Genomic DNA, 22,500 nt, shown 5'->3' with positions numbered 1-22,500 from the left:
GAGATATGATTTAAGAGGTAATCAGCTGTTATTTGTAGCAGGTTAAGCAATAAATACTTTGTCACTGGTTTGTGAACACGTGGCTGCTGTTTAACCACAGGACAGTTCTGAGCAAGCAGATATATAACCAAAAATATTCCAGATATAACCATTCAATCTTCTTCAGATACAATATTTCTAAGACTACATTATTTACTTTCTGCTTTTAAGGTGGTATGGAAGATAATTTTAGGGAAATTTAACTGCTATTTCATGTAGGTCATGCAGCAGAATAGGAACCCCTTCATTGGCTCATAAACAAATGTGTGATATGGACATTTATCAACAATAAAGAATATATACCTAGTGGTTATGCGTGTGTGAGTGTGTGTGCATGTGCATACATGCATGTGTCTATGTAGAAGTAGTAGGTTATTTGCAGTTGATGGTGTCTGAAGTTAAGATAGCCGAACTGAACTTCACATATAAGTTCATGCAATATTGAAACTTATATGAATAGTTTATTGAACTAATACATGGATAACTCTGAGTCTGATAAATGTGTGTGTATATTTCATGGGCATGTGTCTGTGTGAGTGTATATATGTACATAATTTCACAAAGTGTGGGATTACTAGCAAAATACTTAATTCCAAAATTTCAAAATCTAATACAGAAGAGCTGAAGCTTGCTGATACTACCATTGCATAGAAGAGACTAAAAACTTTCATCATTCGAAGCTAATTTTACAATTCTTAGGCTTTTTCCTGTTTTTTCTTTTACAAATTTAAATATTCTGTTGTTTCTGGTTCTGGTCAGAAAAAAAACAAATGTTTTATTATTTGCTGTTTATCTTTAAGAGTTGTTGCATTTATAACAACTTGCTACTTCTTTACAAAATATAGAATGTCTCTGCTAATGATCTAATTCACTTCCTTGTGGGTTTTCAGTTTTATTATTATATTTTTATTTTTATTATGTATGTCCTTTTAAGGATTGAAAAATACATTAATAAAAAAATGAAAACAAAAACAAGGCAAAGTGCCCCACCCCCACCTACCACTGTAAAAAAAAATATAAAGCAAAGGAAAGAACCCTTGAATAAATAATTTTATAAATAAATAGTTTAACTGAGGCTTGTTTTTTAACCTTTTCTCAATTTAATCTGGGGAAAAGGTTGTCACATGATTATTTCTTCATTAATTTAGAAAATAAATAAACCAGGAACATGGTAATTAACTTTCTTCTAGGAAATTCATTATTGGTTTCTCTATTTTTTGTTTTTGTCAATTTTTTTTTAGAAAAATAACAGTAAAAATGAAAAAAAAGAAACAAAAAACAAAAGGATCATAATGTTAATAATAAAAAAAATATTAACTTCAAATTAAACATGCCAATTTTAATTAAATATTCAATGAAAAAAGATTGGAGATCTTATTAGTAGAATAAAGGTTTCTTGAAATTTAAGTAGTTCTGTTAAAGGTAAAAAAAAAAAGAAGTCATTTCATTTTAGTTGCAAAACATGTGGAGGGGATGTTTGCAATCAAGTGTCACAAAATGAATGACATAAAAATAATGGTAATCATGGTGGTCATGGTAAAGGAGTTATAAAGAGAATGAAAATAGAAAGAGAAAAGTATAAAGAGAGAAAATATATAATATAAAGGAGTATAAAAGAAATACAAAATGAAGAAATGATTTTGAAGACTAAGAATCATATGAACACAAGATATATAAAAACGACAATAAAGAGAATGTAAGAATAGTTTTGAAGTATAACAATAAACAAATGAAGTATTACCTATTTCATTAGAGGAAGAATGTTTGGTGGATTTGCTTTAAAGAAAAATGGCTAGAATCTCAGGCCAAACAAAGCTTTGAGAGTGAATTTAGTAGAAGAAAACTGGAAAAAGACCTTTATATCTATCTATCTATCTATCTATCTATCTATCTATCTATCTATCTATCTATCTATCTATCTATCTATCTATCTATCTATCTATCTATCTGTCTATCTGTCTATCTATTTGTCTATCTATCTATCTATCTATCTATATACACAGTATATATATATATATATATATATATATATATATATATATATATATATATATATATATATATATATATATATGTATATATGTATTTATATATATGTATATATATATATATGTATATATATATGTTCTTTCTTTCGTTTAACGTCCGCTTTCCATGCTAGCATGGGTTGGACGATTTGACTGAGGACTGGTGAACCAGATGGCTACACCAGGCTCCAATCTGATTTGGCAGAGTTTCTATAGCTGGATGTCCTTCCTAATGCCAACCACTCCGAGAGTGTAGTGGGTGCTTTTACATGCCAGTGGCACGAAGGCCAGTCAGAAGGTACTGGCAACATGTTGGAAGGTCTGCAAATTTAATAGAAACCTCAAAAGACATCTTAAGATCCACAAAGTTCAGAACCTAACTGCAGCTCTTGGTGGTCTGAATCAGATATGCAAACTATGTGGGTGTCTTTTCAAAGCATTGTCTGGTTGAAAAAGACACATCAGATGTCATGATGGTTCTAAGGTGCAGGTATAGGAGGTGGTCAAACTCTGCATAAGGAGTAGACAACCACCAATATATATATATATATATATATATATATATATATATATATATATATATATATATAGTTTAGGACAATCAGTAAGTTGTCATAATAGTACTCAGAGTTTCAAATGGCTATTAAAGGCAATAGACACTATAATAGCCAATGAGATTTCATCATAACTCTATGCTCCGGCATTTGAAACTCTGACAGCTTAATGATTGTCTTAAACTATCCATGTATAAATAATCCTCTATTTATCTAATATCGAGGTCTCATTCTTTTATACTGTCACTTATTATTATTATTATTATTATTATTATTATTATTATTATTATTATTATTATTATTATTATTATTATTATTATTAATATCATTTTATATATATATATATATATATATATATATAATTGAAGAAACTGGAATCAAAAAGGAGTACAGTTGGACATTTGTTTATTATTCATTACAATTGTTTTAATGTAACATAGGTCTCCAAGAAAACAGGTATTTGATTATGCAATTGTGTGCTTGCATAATAAAATACTTGTATTCTTGGAGAACTACATTGCATTAAAACAATAGTAGCGAATAATAAATGTTCAGCTGTACTCCTCTTCTTGACTCCAATTTCTTCAGTTTTTTATTCACACATGATGAATACTCAGATTCAAAACAGGAAGTATATAATAATACTACCAATAGTACTGGGTAATTCTGAAGATGGGCGAGCTTTATACTGTACTCTATCATTCTACCACATTCCTAACAGAAGGGAAAAATGTGAGCATGAAAAGTCATATTCTTAAGATTATAAACGTGGAAAAGTACAGGACAAGTTATTACACCTGTAAAAGTACAGGACAAGCTATTATTTCTAGTAAAGCAAATAATAAGAAACTTTTTACTTGAAATATTGCAGCAAAGAATGCCACTTTATTATTGTCACACTGCCTTCTGTGCATGTGTGCTTATAGTTGGCACTATTGTGGTCACATGATCGAAGTTTGAGCCTGATAATGCCATTTTTCTTTATAGCTTTACAGTGCAGGCATGGCTGATCCATTAGCAATGTGCACCAAAGAAGAGCAAAGAGAGAGCAGTGATCTGATTTCTCGGAAGGTATGTCAGGTGCTGAAATTCATAGGAGGCTTTTTGCACAATACAGGGACAGTGCACTACCATGTAGAGGTGTGTATGAGTGGGTTGAGAAGTTTAAAAGTGACTTGACAAGCATGACACACAAAGAGGAAGCAGGACACTTGTCAACCTCCACCACTGATGAAAAGATTCAGCAAACTCGAGAGATTGTGGTAATGGTGAAGTGGTGAGTTATCATCACTGAGTTAGCTCGTTCTCTACGGATTAGTCATGGATCTGCCTATCAAATCATCCATGATGAGCTCAGCTTTCATAAAGTCTGTATAAGATGAGTGCCAAGAGAGCTTACTGCAGAGTGCAAGTGCAAACAGCTTGAGGTCTGTCAATGTTTACTCAATTACTACAACAATGAGGACGAGAAATTTTTGAACAGGATAGTCACAGGAGATGAAACGTGGGCCAATCATTATGAGGTAGAATCAAAGAGACAGAGTATGAAGTGAAAACATCCTGGCTTGCAAGCAACGAAGAAATTCAAGACTCAGTCTTCCAAGGGAAAGGTGATGCTAACCCCTTTCTGGGTCTCAAAAGGCCTATACTGGAAGACTACTTAGAAAAGGGGTGTACGATCAACAGTGCAAGATACAGTGCTTTGCAACAAAGTAGATTCTACTAAAGGTATCAAGAACAAGGTGGACAGGTTAAACTGGGTAATGGATTAAGTCAGTCACCTGCATATGCTACTTCAGGATTTGGACTCAGAATGAAAAGAACTAGAAAAATTCTGCAAATAATCTTGTCCGATACTTTAATGATTTCATCAGTTCACTATCTGAGAGGCTCAGAAGCATGAAAGGTAAAGGTGACCTTTACAGGTTTTAAATGCAGGTAGCCATAAGGCATTTGTCTGACACAGTAATGATTCTGCCAATTACACTGCCTATTGTACCATATTTGAGAATGAAGCAACCTTCTTCACATGCTGCACCATCCTATGAGAAACACTGATTCAACAAACGTGTTGAGCAGTAACATAAAAGGCTCCCTGGGTACCACCAGAAAATAAATTGCTTACATTTAATTGGTGCATATGTAACAGTTATAACTTATGAATTTTTTTCACTAAATACAAATTTCTAGCAAACTACTATTTAATAAAATTACCTCAGTTTTAAAAGGCTATTTTTTAAAACTATTTTTACTTAATAAAATGTGATGGTATTTTGTCTTGTTTGCATTTTACTCTTAGTGCTTTAAATTTTGGCTTTCTGCCAGTATATGGCATATTGTTTCATCCCTATAAGGGTCATATTATAGCACAGTCCTGAAGAGTAATTAAATTTTTGTGATGCATATAATGTAAAAAGATTAAAATGAAAGTGTTAATTTCCTATTTGTCACCATTTCATTGCTACTTTCCTTTATATTTCCTATAAATAATGTTTAATATGCAAATATAAATTCAATAAATCTTTTGATATGAAATTTTAATATGCAAGTTTATAAAATAATACTTTTTCCCTACATTCTAAGTTGGCCTCAGAATGCCACTGGTATATATTTCTTTTAGCAGCTGCAGAATTGTGAAGAAAAGCAATATAAGCCTTAATAGGATTTAAAGTTAGAAAAACTAGGAGAAAATTTGTGGTATAATCACTCCTGTTACTTGCAGTATCCTTACACCTTCTTCTGATGTATATTTCTAATATATCTATATATGTTTCTGGTCTATTTATTTATTTTATTTTTATTTATGTATAGATATAAAATATGCTTCAAGTGTGTAGTCTATAATATATGAAATTAAATTTGATTTAAAAATAATGTAATTTTGTACCAGATACAGAAATATGATTTTTATTTTGCTTGAAATAGAAACTGTTTATTTCCAATTTATAAGTCGTTTTTACTTAATATTTTCTGATAGATTCAAATACATACACAAATGTGTGTGTATGTGTGTGCACGTGTGTGTTTATGCGTGTGTATAAAAGGATCAAATGAACAATCTGCTCATTGAATTAACTTATAAGTGGCTGAGTATTTTGCAGACATGTGTAATCCTTGAAGTCAGCATTACACAGTGTGGGACAAGGCTGGACCTTTGAATTCAAGGTAAAAATTTATCAAATTGGCTTCTACACTGCTACTGTGTATTCAGTTATACTTACAGTGATTGGGCCAAACCAAAGTCTAAGAGACACTTGTTCAAGATGTCTTGCAGTGGGATCAAACCCAGAATTTAATGATTGTGAAGTGATCTTTTTCACCATTCAGCTATACAATACAATATGTATGTTTACACCCACCCACACAGACAGACACACTACATAGAGCAATGTATCATTAGATGCGATCCTTTTTAAGACAATAGGATGTGATTTGAGGAGGTTATACTCAAACTAACAAATGCCAACCTTTCCCTGCCCCCAAAATATTGAAGTAGTTCTCTCCTACTCCACTCAATAGAGTTTATATGCATATGAATTCTTCTTTCTTCACCATGGTGTTGGACAAGTTTTAAAGGTTTAATACAGGTGACCTTTTTTGAGGAGCAGGCCATGAAACATGGTTTATCATAAGACAGGCTGCACTACTAAAAAAAATTCAAGGTAACTTTTGTTAAAGTCCCATGAGTTGCGGTTTGTTCATGACTGGTTTAAAATTATTTTAATTTTATCAATCATAGCAATGTATCTTTCCTTTTTTCAGTCTTCACAAGTTCTCACTATCCTATGAGCAAAGCTCTCATTGAAAGAGATATTTGACTGTTTTTCTAACATCTTGAAGAAGCATTTCTGTTGTCACGGCAAATTGTTTAAATTTAGTTAATGTACATGAATCTCTCTATCAATTCTAACTTATTACACACTAGTCATGTAAATAATATGAAAATTTATGTAAAATATAATGCTGTCTGCATTAATTAGACTGATATATTAAAATGTACCTTATCAAATTTCTAAATTTCAAACTTATTAATATATTTCTTTTTTATGCTGAACTAAAATTAACTTTGGATTTCCTTATTCAAAAATTTACCAAACTACAATTTATTTTTATAACTGAAATGCAACATAAATTTCCTCTGAATATTATGAAGGCTAAAATTAATATATCTTTACCAAATATCTCTATTAATTAGATGAAGTTTAAATTCTTGATTTTTTTTTTTATTAACAAAATTACTTTTTATTTAGCCTATGCACTTGCACGGATAAATTGGAATCAATTGCTTGACCTCATGGTCATTAAAAACACAACAGTAAATTATTAAAACTATTTTTTGGTTGGTGAAAGAGAATATTGATTTACTGGTACTTATTTTATTGACCTCAAAGAGAATGAATTATAAATTCAACCAAACCAGGATTTGAACTTAGAAAGTGAAGAGCTGGAACTAAATGCAGCAAAGTATTCTATCTTATGCTCTAACTAATTTTACCAATCTACTGCCTAACTGATTTAATACACAAGTAAAATCAAGAAAATATATATGAAATATTTGAGAAATGAATTTCTCATATTTGAGAGAAAACCTATCTTTGACATTGTATATGACAAATATCTATACCCCCTTTTCAAATGATTTTAATCAAAGGTCATCAGCTATAGTTATACTATCCAGAGTATGGAGTATTTTGTAGCTAAGAGAGATTTGGGAGGTACTTTTGCAATGTATAGTCCCATTCTAAATATTTACTAATTTCTAATACAATTTGAATGAACATTGCCTCACATTATGCATTGAAGAAGTGTCATTTCGTGGTATTTTGATCTGCTAAAAATAGCAACCTTATCTGCTTCAATCACACTCTGTAGTCTATAAAAATGACATTATATTATGTGGTCTTAGGTGTTTTATACATTGGAATAAGATCACATTTAGAGTGTTTCTGATCCTACATCTTCTTGATCAAACCAGTTTGGAGCTGAACAACAACAAAACGAACTTACCCTTTTGACTGAAATGTACTGAGGTGGAATAAGTTAACTTGAGAAAGTATTGTCTTATGTAAGAAACACATATATACATATAGACAGTCTCACACACACACATGTATTTACATATATATATATATATATATATATATATATATATATATATATATATATATATATATATATATGTGTATATATGTATATATATATATATATATATATATATATATATATATATATATATATATAAGTAAATATATATCTATATATGTATATCTGTCTATCTATATAAATATATAAAGATAAATAGATATATATACATATGCACATATATATGTATATGCATGTGTATATGTATGTATGTGTTTGTATGTATCTATGTATCTATCTACCCATATATATATATATATATATATATATATATATATATATATATATATATATCCCTTCTGAAGAAAATTAAATTATAATACTACATTCACCAAAGATGAATTAAGGAGAAGTATCTCCCTTTAAATGTAATAAGTCTCATATCAATAGATTTGCACTAAATTTAGTACATTTGCACTAAATTTGATTTTCTTTAAAAACCATTTTTTTTAAAGAATATTTAGCAAAAAGAGTAAAATAAGAAATGTTTGAGTTATATTTGAATATTAGACTTAGCTTTTGAAGAAACATATTGCAAGCTGTCTGTAAACCTAATGCAGAGAATAAAAAGCTAAACGAGATTTTATTGTGTTCCAATAAAGAAAATGATTATGTTCAATCATTACTTCTATTTATATTATATTAGGATAGAAAAAGAGAAAAAGAAATAAAAGCTCTTTGTGTAGGAGTAAAAAAAAAATGACCCCTGAATTACAAAGAAAAAAGTTGAGTTATAAGAGATAGTTTTCCCATGTAACATATATGGTAATTAGATTTTTGTGACACTTCCTGTATGAAAAATAGGAAAAATAAAATAATACAAAATAAATAAGATAAAAGACAAAGATTACCTTTTTCTTGATTATTTTTTTCATGAATCTCACACTCATTCATTTGCAGAGATTCCTTCACTTCCTCATTATTATTATTTTCAGTCATTTTATTCTTATCTTTTTCTCTTTTTTTCTCATCTTCCTGAAATAGACAGTTAATATTACAAGTTAATATTACAAGTGTTGACGACTGTTTGCCAAAATCTACTGAAATATAAAAAGAACTAAACAAAACTTGTCGAAAATACCTGGAATATCTACAACTTCAGTAATAAGGTATCAAGTTTATAAGTTAGGCAAGCCTTCTTTTTTCTTTTCTTAATATTTGTTTAATGAAATTCAATTTTTCTGATTTACCTTTTTTTTTTAATGAAAATTCAGTTGGACATTGAGTTGTCTATAAGAACTGTTTAATTCCCTCTAGAGAAGAATTGTTCAAATGTTACCTTCTTTTAATGAATGTTAATTCCCATCACAACCCTAAAAATATTTGACTACTATTTGTAATTAACCCTTTAGCATTCAAATTATTCTGTTAAATGTAATGCTTATTGATAGATATTGTTTTAAATTAATCACAAATTATCTTGTAGCTTCAAGTGTTTGATAATGCAATTGGTTATTTCTATAATGACATTGTAGAGTAGGTATGAAGGATTAGTTTTGGCCTGTTTGAACATAAAGCATGTAGAATATTTTAGCTGGATATGACTGGTTTAAATACTAGAGGGTTAAGGATGGCATAATAGCTTATACCATCATACTTCCATTAATTCCTCAGTGGACATGGATACCCTCTTGACCTGCCTGTTCTTGAGCCAGCAGAACAACCAGAATGTAACTGCTGGAGAGAGGAAGGAAATAAACAAAATTCAGCACTGGGCTGGTTCTTTATACACTGATTTTGAAAGGTTGAAAGGCAAAGTTGACCTCAGAAGAATTTGAACTCCAAGTGCAAAAAGCCAAAAACTAATATTGCAACATGTTTTTTATGATGCTCTAACTAAACTACTGATCAACTACTTTATAATTTCCTACGATATAGCCCAACAAATTGGATGCATGAGTTATATAAAATGCCCTTCATATAGAGAAAACACTTTTATTGCCCCAAACGTGACATTTAGCGAAGCTTTTCTCAGCTCCCTGTCTCTAACTATTCTTGTTACATAGTTAACAGGTATAATCAGATAATTCCAATAAAGTATTTGATGGAACACCATTATCTTCAAACCATAGCTGCTCATGCAATTAGTTTGCTGTCAGTTTGCCTGAAACCTTATTTCCTCTATTGTTTACGCTAGCTTCACAATATTGAATTTCAGACCTTTTGAATAAACTACACTTTTCCATTTATCAAACTATTTTACAGTTCCTGAATTACTCTGTGATGATGAGCCAAAAAGGGAGCTTCTATATGGTTAGTCACCTTGATGTGAATAGCAACCAAATCACTCTCAAAACACATACCACACCTTGGCAGACCTTTTGAATGAACCTTACTTTTCCATTTATCAAATTATTTTTGAGTTTCCGAATTACTTGGTGATAATAAGCTAAAAAGGGAGCCATGATATAGTCACTCAACTTGCTAGTGACAGCAACCTCCAAATCACTCTTAGACCATACACCCAATCTTGGCATCTTTTGCAAGTGTCTTTTACTTTAGTCAACCCAAATATTGTGAATAAAAATTGGACAGGCAGAAACCATGTAAAAGCCATTGGTTGGACTGTATTTGTAATTCCATGAGTCAGCCTTGCCACACATAATGTCCTACTGATTCTGCGTGAGAATTACATTTTCAATAAAGAATATATATATATATATATATATATATATATATATATATATATATAAGAAAACAAAATCAGAAGAAAATGTGTGTTGTCACACTGATTCTTCCTAAGAATTATGTTCAGTGTATACATGCATACCGGTGAAATACTCAGTCACTCACACGTTAATTAAATAGATGGGCAGAAAAGTTGATCTAACAACTGGAATATTCTTTGTCAAAATTGGTGGGAGAACCATTTTCTAGCTACATATTCTTTCAACGAAATGATGTCAATGAATGTAGATGTTGAACCAATTTCTTCTAAATCAGTGTGTATAGACTACCCACACATAGTCATTACTCTTTACTCATAGAATCAGAAATTTGTACAGCTGAATTTTTACCAAGATTGGGAGGAAATAGAGAGCAATCTAAATATTAGCCTTGCCTGTTGGTCTTTGATTTTAGTAATCTAATAATAAATTTTCTTACGCATATGGAAATTACCTATTTTCTATAGAGCACTAAATATTTTCCGGCAGATAAATCCCACAAATTGTTACTAGATGTTATGCAGGACATTAATTCCATATGAAATGTTGTGAATCACTTAATATAGTGTTATTTGCTTTGATTTGGAGGTTCTCTAATAGCTAACGCCTGGTTGAATTGTTCATAGAAAAGCGGGTATCTCAAACAAAACTTTAATACTCTTTCCTACATTAGGAAGGCAAACAATATCAACATTAAAAACAAGAGTAAAATGGGAATTATGTGTGTTTGTGTATGTGTGTGTGTATAGGTATGTGTATGTGTGTGTGTGTATGTGTGTAGATGTGTGTGTACACAGAAAAATAAAAATATATATTTCTAAAAGATGAATACACAACACACACACATATATATATACATGTGTGTGTGTGTATATGTATATATAAAGAAGTATGTATATGTATATCTATATATATATTTATATATACACATATATATATATATTCATATATATATATGTATATAATATATATATATGGTTGTTACGTAAGAAGAGAGAAAGAGAGAAATAGATAGAATTAAAGAGTGTGTGAGAGAAAGAATTCATCAGCTACACTGTTAGCAACAAATATAGTGGTGAATTATATTTCCCCAAAAGTATATATACATGCTATAATACTTTTAGCAGTTGCACTCATTGAATTGTGGTTATGCAGGGCTATTTCAATATGATAGTTAATTTATCAATTTCAGTTTGTAAGCTGCAAAGTTATGAGACATAACAGCCAAAATTAGACAATAGCAAAGTCTTTTAAACTGGTGTAAGCATAAATTACACATGAAAACATATGCAGAAATACAAATAGTACACACATACATAAACACATAACTATATATATATATATATATATATATATATATATATATATATATATATATATATGTGTGTGTGTGTGTGTTTTCATGTGTGTGTGTTTTCATGTGTGTGTTTTCATGTGTGTGTGACATCAGCGTCATCATCGTCATCATTTAACGTCTGTTTTCCATGTTGGCATGGGTTAGACAGTTTGACTGGGGACTGGCAAGCCAGGAGGCTGCACCAGGCTCCAATCTGATTAGGCACATTTTCTGTGGCCTGATGCCCTTTCCTTCACTAAGTCCTCTGTTTAAAAGCAAGAGAGTATTTCCTTTTGACCTGACATTTTCTTGCAGAATACTGGAAATGAATGACACTGCTTATATGACAGTGCACTCATTTATAACAATCACACACACACACACACACACACACACACACACACACACATGCATACATGCATACACACATACATAAATACATACATATGTATATATGATGAGCTTCTTTCAGTTTCCATCTAACAAGTCAACTCACAGCTGGGGAAGTTTATGCAATTTGCTACAATTGACTTTTACACCAATCAATCATAGAAGTTTTGTTTTAACAATAAAAGAATTTAGTTGAAGGTTCAACACCATTAATGAAAAAAAGCTTGAAATGATATCCAAAAGTGATGCAAAATTGCAATAGTTGCTAACAAAAAGCAAGAGTTAATATCAAAATGTAGATATAAGAACAAAATTGCCTAAAGAATTTCAAGGAGTTACAACTATATTGACAACCTATAATTTAAAAATCAACCAGATAGAGACATACGAATATGTGACTGCTAGTGTGATAAGGCTTTCTTGACATCTATTGAATAACTACTTTACCTAAAGATTGCTTCCAGCAATAAACTTAGAATAGTAAATTATGTAATGATGAATTTCACAACTTAAGATGTACATTTATTTATTCTTTGCACTTAGTATTAAGTAACCATATAAAGTCACTACCATTAGAATTAAAGCATCTCTCCACTTCTCTCTTTCTCTTATTCTGTTTGTAGGTCTGCATGTGTACTAGCATGAGTTAGACTAGTAGTTCTCAACCATTTTTTACCTATGGGCCCCTTTGGTTTTTATTTTATTCTGGTGGACCCACATAGCCATTTTATGTTCAAAAATCTTTTTATATTTTTATGATTAAATATTATTAGGAATTGTTTAAAAAATTGTTAAAATATTTTTGTGCATTGTAGAAGTATAACTGATTTATTGGAAATGAATTTTAATAACAAAATCTTATATGGATCTCCAATGGTCATATGGATCCCAGTTAAGAACCACTGGCTTAGATTAATGTACTACTGCCACAATGATTTACTGTTGAATGCTCTTTCTGTTACTAACCCTTACTTGTTTTTAAATAAGAAATCGCATATTCCCCATATCTTCAAAAGTACAAAGCCAGCAATTGATTTATTGATGTGTGTGTGTATATATTTATGCATGCATGTATTTCTGAATATGTGTTTACACACATACATACATGCATACATACATACATACATGCATACATACATACATACAGACAGACAGACAAACAGACATAAATACACACAAATACACACACATATGCTTATTTACACACGTATACCAACTCATATGTATTCATAAATACATTCACATGCACACACACACACACACACACACAGAGACATATATGTAAATCCATATATATATGTGTGTATGTGTGTATGTGTGTGTGTGTGTGTCTATCTATTTATCTATCTACCTATCTATCTATTAATGTATATATATATATATGTATATATATATATATATATATATATATATATATATATATATATATATATATACCATCATCATCATCATTTTTGATGTTCACATTTCCATGCATATATAAGTAAGATGGAACTAGTTGAGGTAGATTTTCTATAGCTGGATGCCCTTCCCATCACTGAATCTCTTCTGTTCCCAAGCAAGGTTATATTTTTCTGTGGCTGGGCATGTTTTCATGGAAGATTCGAGTTAAATTCACCTCTAGGTGGTAAATTTTGCCTGCACAAGTGACAAATATGTTGCCCCTAAATTTGATCATACTTTTTATAATAATAGTTTTAAAAATATCTGAAGTTGAAAAGTAAATTTGATGTAGGCTTATTTTGTGAAAAAATACTAATTTCTTTCCTTCTCTTACTTGGATTTAATGATTGTTATTGTATACTTCTTAATTACTAAATTATTGATGGAGAAGTCTAATTCAGAAAATTCAGAAGACTGTGTTTGGTTCTGGTATCTATTCATCATTAGTTCATGAATAAATGAAATAACATTGCTCTGTGCTATTTTTATTGTCTAAAAACATTATTTTAAGTTTCCTCTTTGTCAGTTGTTTTATTATGATAAATGTGTAAACTCAAATTACTGAACAAAGTAGAGTTAGGGTTAATTTAATTGCAAAAACTTGCCAGATGGTAAATAGAATAAAAAGGGTTTGGAACCTCTAAAATAGGCAATTTAGACGAGTAAATTCAAGCTTTTTGAAGTCAATTAGTGAAGAAATGTGGCTTAGTGGTTTGGGGTATTTGGCTTACAATTGTGAGATTATGAGTTCGATCCCCAGTAGTGCATTGTATCCTTGAGCAAGATACTTTATTTCACCTTGCCCCAGTCTACTCATCTTGCAAAAATGAGTTGTACCTGTAGTTCAGAGGGCTAGTCTTGTCACATTCTGAGAACTATTTTAAGGGTGTGTGTGTCTGTAGAATTCTAAGCCACTTGCATGCTAGTTTCATGAGTAGGCTGTTCTGTTGATCAGATCAATGGGAATCCTTGTCAGCTTAACCAACGGTGTGCCAGGAAGCAAGGTGTGTTACATATACTTTGAAAGTTATCTACGCACTCTGTTACTGTGGATTTGAAATACTGATGCTTACACTAGTGCAATATACCAGCTAACTAAAGATTATACAACCCATTTATGCACTTAGTGCCATTTGTGCACTTAGTATTTTCCATAATTTTAACCCATATATGCCCACAAAAAAATGAAGTCTTAAAATTTCATAGTATTTAGATTAAACGTTATGGTAAGCTTTCACAATCTGGAAGAGAAGGACAGTATGCAACTGTTAGCCATGGATGTTGACTACCTACTGAACATTTTGCATGCTCAGTCAGATGCTCCTTGGCGAGTTCATGTCTAAACAAGTAGGAGCAGGTTTTGCATCACGAAAATACAACCAAGGGTATATATGGGCTAACTCATATACTCTGAGCTGGCAGAATTGATACCATGCCGGTTGAAATGCTTAGCGGCTTTCATCTGTCTTTACATTCTGAGTTCAAATTCCACCAGGGTCAACTTTGCTTTTCATCATATCGAAGTTGATAAAACAAGTACTAGTTGGGCACTGAGGTTGATCTAATCGACTTGACCCCTCTCCCAAAATTGCTGGCCTTGTGTCAAAATCTGAAACCAATAATTTGCTAGAAAAATATTTTTTACTACTCCCTAGCTGAGCAATAATTTTGTCATACACACTATCATTATCATATAACAACCGCTTTTCTAAACTTCCATTCTCAGATGGAATTGTTGAAGCAGATTTCTACAGCCAAATGCCCTTCTCGGCATTAGCCCTCACCTGTTTCCAAGTAAGGTAATATTTCCCCATGGCTAGTCATGTTTTTCTTTTATACAGAAAATTGAAGATGCACAATATGGTTGTATGTTGCTGCTGCTGATGCTCATTTACAGTCTTCACTTGTTGTCTAGACAAGAGCATACACACACACACACACACACACATACACACACACACACACACACACACACACACACACACACATGTATGTATGTGTGTGTGAGTGTGTGCATATATGTGCATTGTGCATGTGTTTGTGTTTGTCCCCCACCAATGCTTGACAGCTAGTATTGGCTTAATACAATTCTATATTTAAGAGATGAGGAATTATGTACATTATCTACATTATTTACATTCGATGGATATTTGTCCTCATCTTGTTTGTTGTTAAATCAGGTATAGCTGATCATGTATAGAAAAATAGAGACCACCTCCCCCTGTGGGATGAAGTTAAAATAATAGACAGAGAACACCACTGGAAAATACAAAACCTAAAAGAAGCAGCAAATATGCTAGGACACAACAACCTCCTAAGCAGACCGAGTGCAGATATGAGCAGCATATGGGAACCAGTATTAAGGAAGGATAGAAAAATATTAGATTTAAAAGCCTTAAAATTCACTCCATAATTGCCCATGGGCATATGGCATAGTGGTCAAGAGCACGGGCTACTAACCCCAAGATCCCGAGTTTGATTCCAAGCAGTGACTTGAACAACAACAACAATAATAATAATGATAATAACAACAACAACATTGAAAAATACCTTAGGAATGAGAACCCAGGTTCGAAATTTCCCCAAGACACCTGAAGAAGGCTGGAGGGTATCAGCCGAAATGTTGTGTTAACAACAAACAAGACGAGGACAAAAATCCGTCGAATGTAAATGATGTAAATAATGCAGTATTGGTTTGTTTACACCCCTGTAACCTAGTGGTTTTAAAAAAGAGAATATGAAATAAGTACTAGACAGAAAAGATAAGTCCTGAAGTCAATTTGCTCAACTAAACCCTTCAAAGTGGTGCCCAAGCATGGCTGCAGCCCAATGATTGTAATACATAGAAGATAGAAAAATAAGTGACAATGAGTCACTGAATTTGCAACAAGCAAAGTAGCTAGTTAGAAAATCTCTACAAGAAAAAAGACATGAGAGAAAAAATATGACAGAAAAAAGAAATGGGAGTGTCATAGTAGAAATGTTCTTAATCATAAGTCTGGCAGATCAGAGCAAACCTGTGTGCAAACAACAGTAAAACCAAATTCCCTTAGTTCTTATCAAAGTTCATGTAACTTCATTTGTCATGATGTCAAGAAGAAACAGTTCATAACAATCTAAAAGATGTGGTTTATTTCACACAAGGATGTGCTAATTTGCATATTGGTTTTAGTTCAAAAAAATATTCAGAAATAACTAACACCCGAACATGGTATGAATATTTTAAAACACATAATATTCATAGGTATATCTATATGCTTAAAACATATGTATATGTATGTATGATCTTAATGTGAGCAAGAAAGTTGGAGGTATAACTAAAGTTCTTGGCACTGTTATGTGGCTATTGAATTTATTCCAGTTTCAAGCTTCCATTGGTCCTTCTTTGACCTCATTTAACTCTGCAGTAGATATCAAGAACAGTTCGATTCTTACTTGCATCATACTACTAAGAATTTATATATATATGTACATATATATATATATATATATATATATATTTCCTGTCTTGTTTTCTGTCCGCCACTACATTCCTCCATGGTACAAATTTAATTTGTGGTCTGTGGGAAGAGCCATTTTAACGATGCGTCCTGCCCTAACTCTTCGAAACGCCTGTGTTAGAATGGTGGCAGCTGATGAAGGAAAATGTTCTCTATGTGGCCTGTGTGTTTTCTGTACTCTGGTTATTATTATTTTTTTGTCTACGTTTTGTTTGCAACGTCCTGTACCAGATATGCACCTATATATACAAGTAGATGCAAGTATGCACATACTTCTATGTATATATGCATATACTCATTTATTATCTGTTTTATATATATATATATATATATATATATATATATATATATATATATATATATATATATATATATATATATATATATTTATGTATACATTTATATATAACTCAGAGTTATTAATGAGAGTTATTAATATTTTACAAGCTCTCAGTTAATACACCAGACTAGCAAGGTTTTTTAGATTAGTAAAGAGCTCCTTGTATTCCTAGTTGTACTTGTCTTTTACACTGAATGATTATTTATGCTTTGTCTTATAAATATATATATATATATATATATATATATATATATATATATATAGATAGATAGATAGATACATATACATACACACATATACATATATATATACACACACACATATATATTATATATGTATATATGTATATGTGTATACATGTGTGTAGACTTACATGTTTGTGTGTTAACAAAAACACAAATATCTATATGTATTTGTGTGTGCATATTTTACATATACTTTTGTCTGTGTATGCATAACATCTTTAACAATACTATTATTAGGTCCCACTAGATTTCCCCTCTCCATCTGGTTGTGCTATATGTCTTGGCAATACATCTATCAAGTCCCTCCATACTTTCCTTTGTACAGTTATTTTTTAAAGCTCTTCCAATGGGGTATGTATGCATATTTTCCAGTGACCTCCAGTTATATTGAGACTGTTATACAAAGTCACTCGGAGAATTCTGTTTGGCAGGCTACAGAATTTTGTTGAACCCTGCTACATTAAAGTAATCCATCACAGCAATATTTGCATATTACGAGGATATGATGAGACTTGAAACTTCTGTTAACAAACCACTAGATTTAACTCATTATCATATTGTATGTAGTCTTGTATAAAAATACTGTGTGTGGTGTATAATATAGTGCATTGTGCACGTGTATGCTTGTGAGTCTTTAAATAAATCATACATGTATACACACATAATTTGTGTCTGTATGTATCTCTCTATCTCTCTATCTCTCTCTCTATCTATCTATCTATCTATCTATCTATCTATCTATTTATCTATCTATCTACATATATATATATCTATATCTATATCTCTCTCTATATATATATATATATATATATATATATATACACATACACACATATCATCATTTTTAATGTCCACTTTTCCATGACTGTTTGGGTCTGAAGAGAATTTATTGAGGTAAATTTTCTACAGCTGGATGCTCTTCCTCTCACCGGTAATATTTCCCATGACTGAACATGTTTACAGAGAAGACCGGAATCAAATGGTGCCATGTTTATGATGATGACACTTGTTTATAACTATCATGTGACATCAAGATGAAGAGGCACAAACACATTCACAAATGCATAAGCACACACACACACACACACACACACACACACACTCATATATGACATGCTTCTTTCAGTTTCCATTTACAAAATCCATTCACTAGGCCACTTATCACCTCCTCCTCCCTGATTCATTTCTGTTTACTTCAACTTATCCCCACAGAATGATATTCATCACTGACCCCCACCATTCCCCTCACCTGTTTCTCTCTTTCTCTCTCTCCATCCTCTTCTCATTCCCCTACTTGTATCTGAAAGATATGTCCTGACACCTCATCACTACCATCCTTCTCTTTCCATTCCCAGCTAGAGTAGTCCTGTATCTCCTTTCCAGCAATTCATCTCTTCATATTCCTCTATTATCGTCTTGCTTTTCAACACCCCTGGCATATTGTTACCTACCTCAATGTGACACCCTACTCAGTCAGGAGGTCATGACTTGTGAGCTATTTGGTGACCTCACTAGTGTTGTTGACATGGAAAAAAAGGTACCTAGTACACACTGCAAAGTTGTTGGCGTGAGGAAAGGCATCCAGCTGCAGAAACTATGTCAAAACAATCATTGGTACTTAATGTAGTGCTCTGACCTGCCAGGTCTTGTCAAACACTCCAAGCATGGAGTGTCAGGAGGAATGTGGATTTTAAATGATGATGATGTACATTGCATTCACACACACACACATGTTGGTTTATGCAGCATAATGACAAAACAACAACAACAACAAAATACATTAGGATTAAGTATCTCACTTATAGATGTAAAAATTGACATAAGAAAAGGCATCATGTCCTAGAATATAGCATCAATAAGTTTTATTCAATCCATTTCGAGCGAAATCGTTGCCAGTGCCCCTGGACTGGCTCTTGTGCGGGTGGCACATAAAAGACACCATTTCGAGCGTGGCCGTTTTCGTGCGGGTGACATGTAAAAGCACCCACTACACTCTTAGTGGTTGGCGTTAGGAAGGGCATCCAGCTGTAGAAACTCTGCCAAATTAGATTGGAGCCTGGTGTTGCCATCCGGTTTCACCAGTCCTCAGTCAAATCGTCCAACCCATGCTAGCATGGAAGGCGGACGTTAAACGATGATGATGATGATGATGATGCTGGCATGGAGAAAGTGAATGCAAAAGCAATGAAGATCTATTTTACCTTACTTTCCCTTTCTACAGTTTGAAAGGCTGAGGTAAGCAATTCTTGATTACTTTTTAAGATGAACAAAACGATTTGATCCTCCAAGCCATCAAAGGCTTTGTGGTTTAACCACGGGGTCTTGTTTTCACAGCAAGACTAAATACACGTTTATTAAACATATGGCTGTGACTCTGTATGCATATATTAATTCAACTCTATAAATATCTTATGGTATTCTCTTTAAGTATTAATTCAGCTACCTATGTGTCAAACAGAGCTGTGTCAAGCAAAGCTGACTTTGATTATTCAACAGCAACAACAATGCTAAGATAATGGAAACTTATCTCATAATATAGACTTTTAAAACTGTAATGTAAGTTGGTAGCATAAATAAGCATAATAATACGAAATATGCCAAGACGCTAACCAAAAGTGTGGGTGTATGTCAGATCTGTCATTTACCGTCTTTTTTTGTTTTTCATTATTTTCTCTTTAGGTAAACAATTTGATTCTTTGAACAATCCAATCTCAAAATTTACATAATATTTTTACATTTCTATTCAAATGCTGTTATGGATGAGATTGTTTATAAATTTTGGCTGTGTGGTTAAGGAGTTTCATTTCCAGTCATAATGTTTCAGGTTCAGTCTCAGTGTGTGGCTGCTTGGGTAAGTGTCTTCTACTCTAGCGCCTGACTGACTAAAGCTGTGAATGTTATGAGTAGATTTGTTGGATGGAAGCTGAAAGAAGCTCTTTGCATTTGTGCATGTATATGTATGCATATGTATATATACACATATTATATATATATATATATATATATATATATATATATATATATATATATATATACATATATATATATATATATACACACACATATATATGGTGAGAATGGAGGAGGATAGCTGCGTGAAAAAGTGCCACACCCTAACAGTTGAGGGAACCCGTGGAAGAGGTAGGCCCAGGAAGACCTGGGCTGAGGTGGTGAGGCAAGACCTTCGTACATTGGGCCTCACCGAGGCGATGACTACGGACCGAGACCTTTGGAAATGTGCTGTGCGTGAGAAGACCCGGCAAGCCAAGTAAGATCGTTGCCAGTGCCCCTGGACTGGTTCTTGTGCGGGTGGCACATGAGATGCACCATTTTGAGCGTGGCCGTTGCCAGTACCGCCTGACTGGCTCCTGTAGGATTTTCGAGCGAGATCGTTGCCAGTGCCCCTGGACTGGCTTGTGCGGGTGGCACATAAAAGACACCATTTCGAGCGTGGCCGTTTTCGTGCGGGTGACACGTAAAAGCACCCACTACACTCTCTGAGTGGTTGGCGTTAGGAAGGGCATCCAGCTGTAGAAACTCTGCCAAATCAGACTGGAGCCTGGTGTTGCCATCCGGTTTCACCAGTCCTCAGTCAAATCGTCCAACCCATGCTAGCATGGAAAGCGGACGTTAAACGATGATGATGATGATGATGATGATATATATATATATATATATATATTGATTTATTTATTTATTTATTTATTTATTTATGGGTTTCAGTCAAGTGGCACCACCGTGATCCTCTGTCTCTACGCCCTGCTCTCTTCACGTTCCTTGCATGGCTCTTCCCCTCCACCTGATACAGTCCAATCAAGAGTTTTGATGGCACATCTGGTGTATAAGAGAATTTGACATCGCTGCCCTAAACTGTGTCTCATTTCGAGCCATTGGTTCGTCTGGTATCGTAGAGAGAAAAGCATCGAGTTTTGTCTTGAAGACCTCCACATCCGTGTCTTGCAGGTCTCTCAAATGCCCCGGCAGGGCACCGAAGAGCGGAGGTCCTCTGAAACCGAGGCTGCTGCAGTATCTTGTTCTTATGTGAGATGCAGTGGACGGTACCTTTGGCACCATGCAGTGGCGACCCGTGCGGGCATTCCTGTAGTACTTGATGCCAAAGTTCGGCACCAGTCCTTCCAGTATTTTCCATATGTATATTATTACATATCTCTCCCGCCTGCGTTCCAGGGAGTAGAGACCTAGTGCCTTCAGTCGCTCCCTGTAGTTCATCTGCTGGACTGTGGTGATCTTTTTTGTATAGTGCCTCTGAATTGCCTCGAGTTCTGCTGTCTGTTTGACACTGTGTGGTGACCACAACTGAGAGCAATAGTCTAGGCGGCTCAGGACAAATGTCTTCCATAGAGTCTTTTTGATCCCTTGTACGGAATGTCCTCAGTATCCACCCCGCCAGCTGTCTGCACTTTGCTGTCAACTTGACAATGTGCATGTGAAATGATGCATCACTACACATGTTGATGCCCAGGTCTCTCACGGCTTGTGGTTCTGGGATTGCAGTACCTCCAGGTCCTGTGTATGCTAGTTGGGAGGCACTTGTGGCCTTGTAGCGCAGTACTTGAAATTTTTCCGCATTGAACTGCATATTGTTTTGCTCTGCTCACTCATATATTGCATTTAGGTCATTCTGTAGGCTTACAATATCATCAGGATTCTTTATTGCCTGAGATAGTTTTGTGTCATCAGCGTAGCTAGTGACAGTGGCTCCCCGAGTGACCGTGGGCATGTCCAGAAGGGCCACTATGAACAGTAGTGGCCCCAGGACAGTTCCTTGCAGAACACCGCTCAATATTTGTGTTTCCC

The 22,500-nt window shown here is 33.2% G+C and overlaps 1 protein-coding gene across 6 annotated transcripts in view; it reads right to left on the bottom strand.

Annotated features, from left to right (window-relative positions):
* LOC106884336 (voltage-dependent T-type calcium channel subunit alpha-1G) overlaps positions 1 to 22,500 on the bottom strand; it is a 1,091,242-nt gene that overhangs the window by 290,126 nt on the left and 778,616 nt on the right. For all 6 annotated transcript variants that reach the window (XM_089353777.1, XM_089353782.1, XM_089353780.1 and 3 more), the window contains one exon: positions 8,614 to 8,737. In XM_089353777.1, coding sequence (XP_089209903.1) covers positions 8,614 to 8,737 — 124 coding nt within the window. The remainder of the gene's footprint in view (positions 1 to 8,613; positions 8,738 to 22,500) is intronic.

This window comes from Octopus bimaculoides, chromosome 6 (assembly GCF_046866305.1).
Source record: "Octopus bimaculoides isolate indiv1 chromosome 6, ASM4686630v1, whole genome shotgun sequence".
NCBI lineage: Eukaryota > Metazoa > Mollusca > Cephalopoda > Octopoda > Octopodidae > Octopus > Octopus bimaculoides.
Note: the sequence above shows the minus strand (reverse complement) of the source record. Positions and strands in the feature narration are given on the sequence as shown.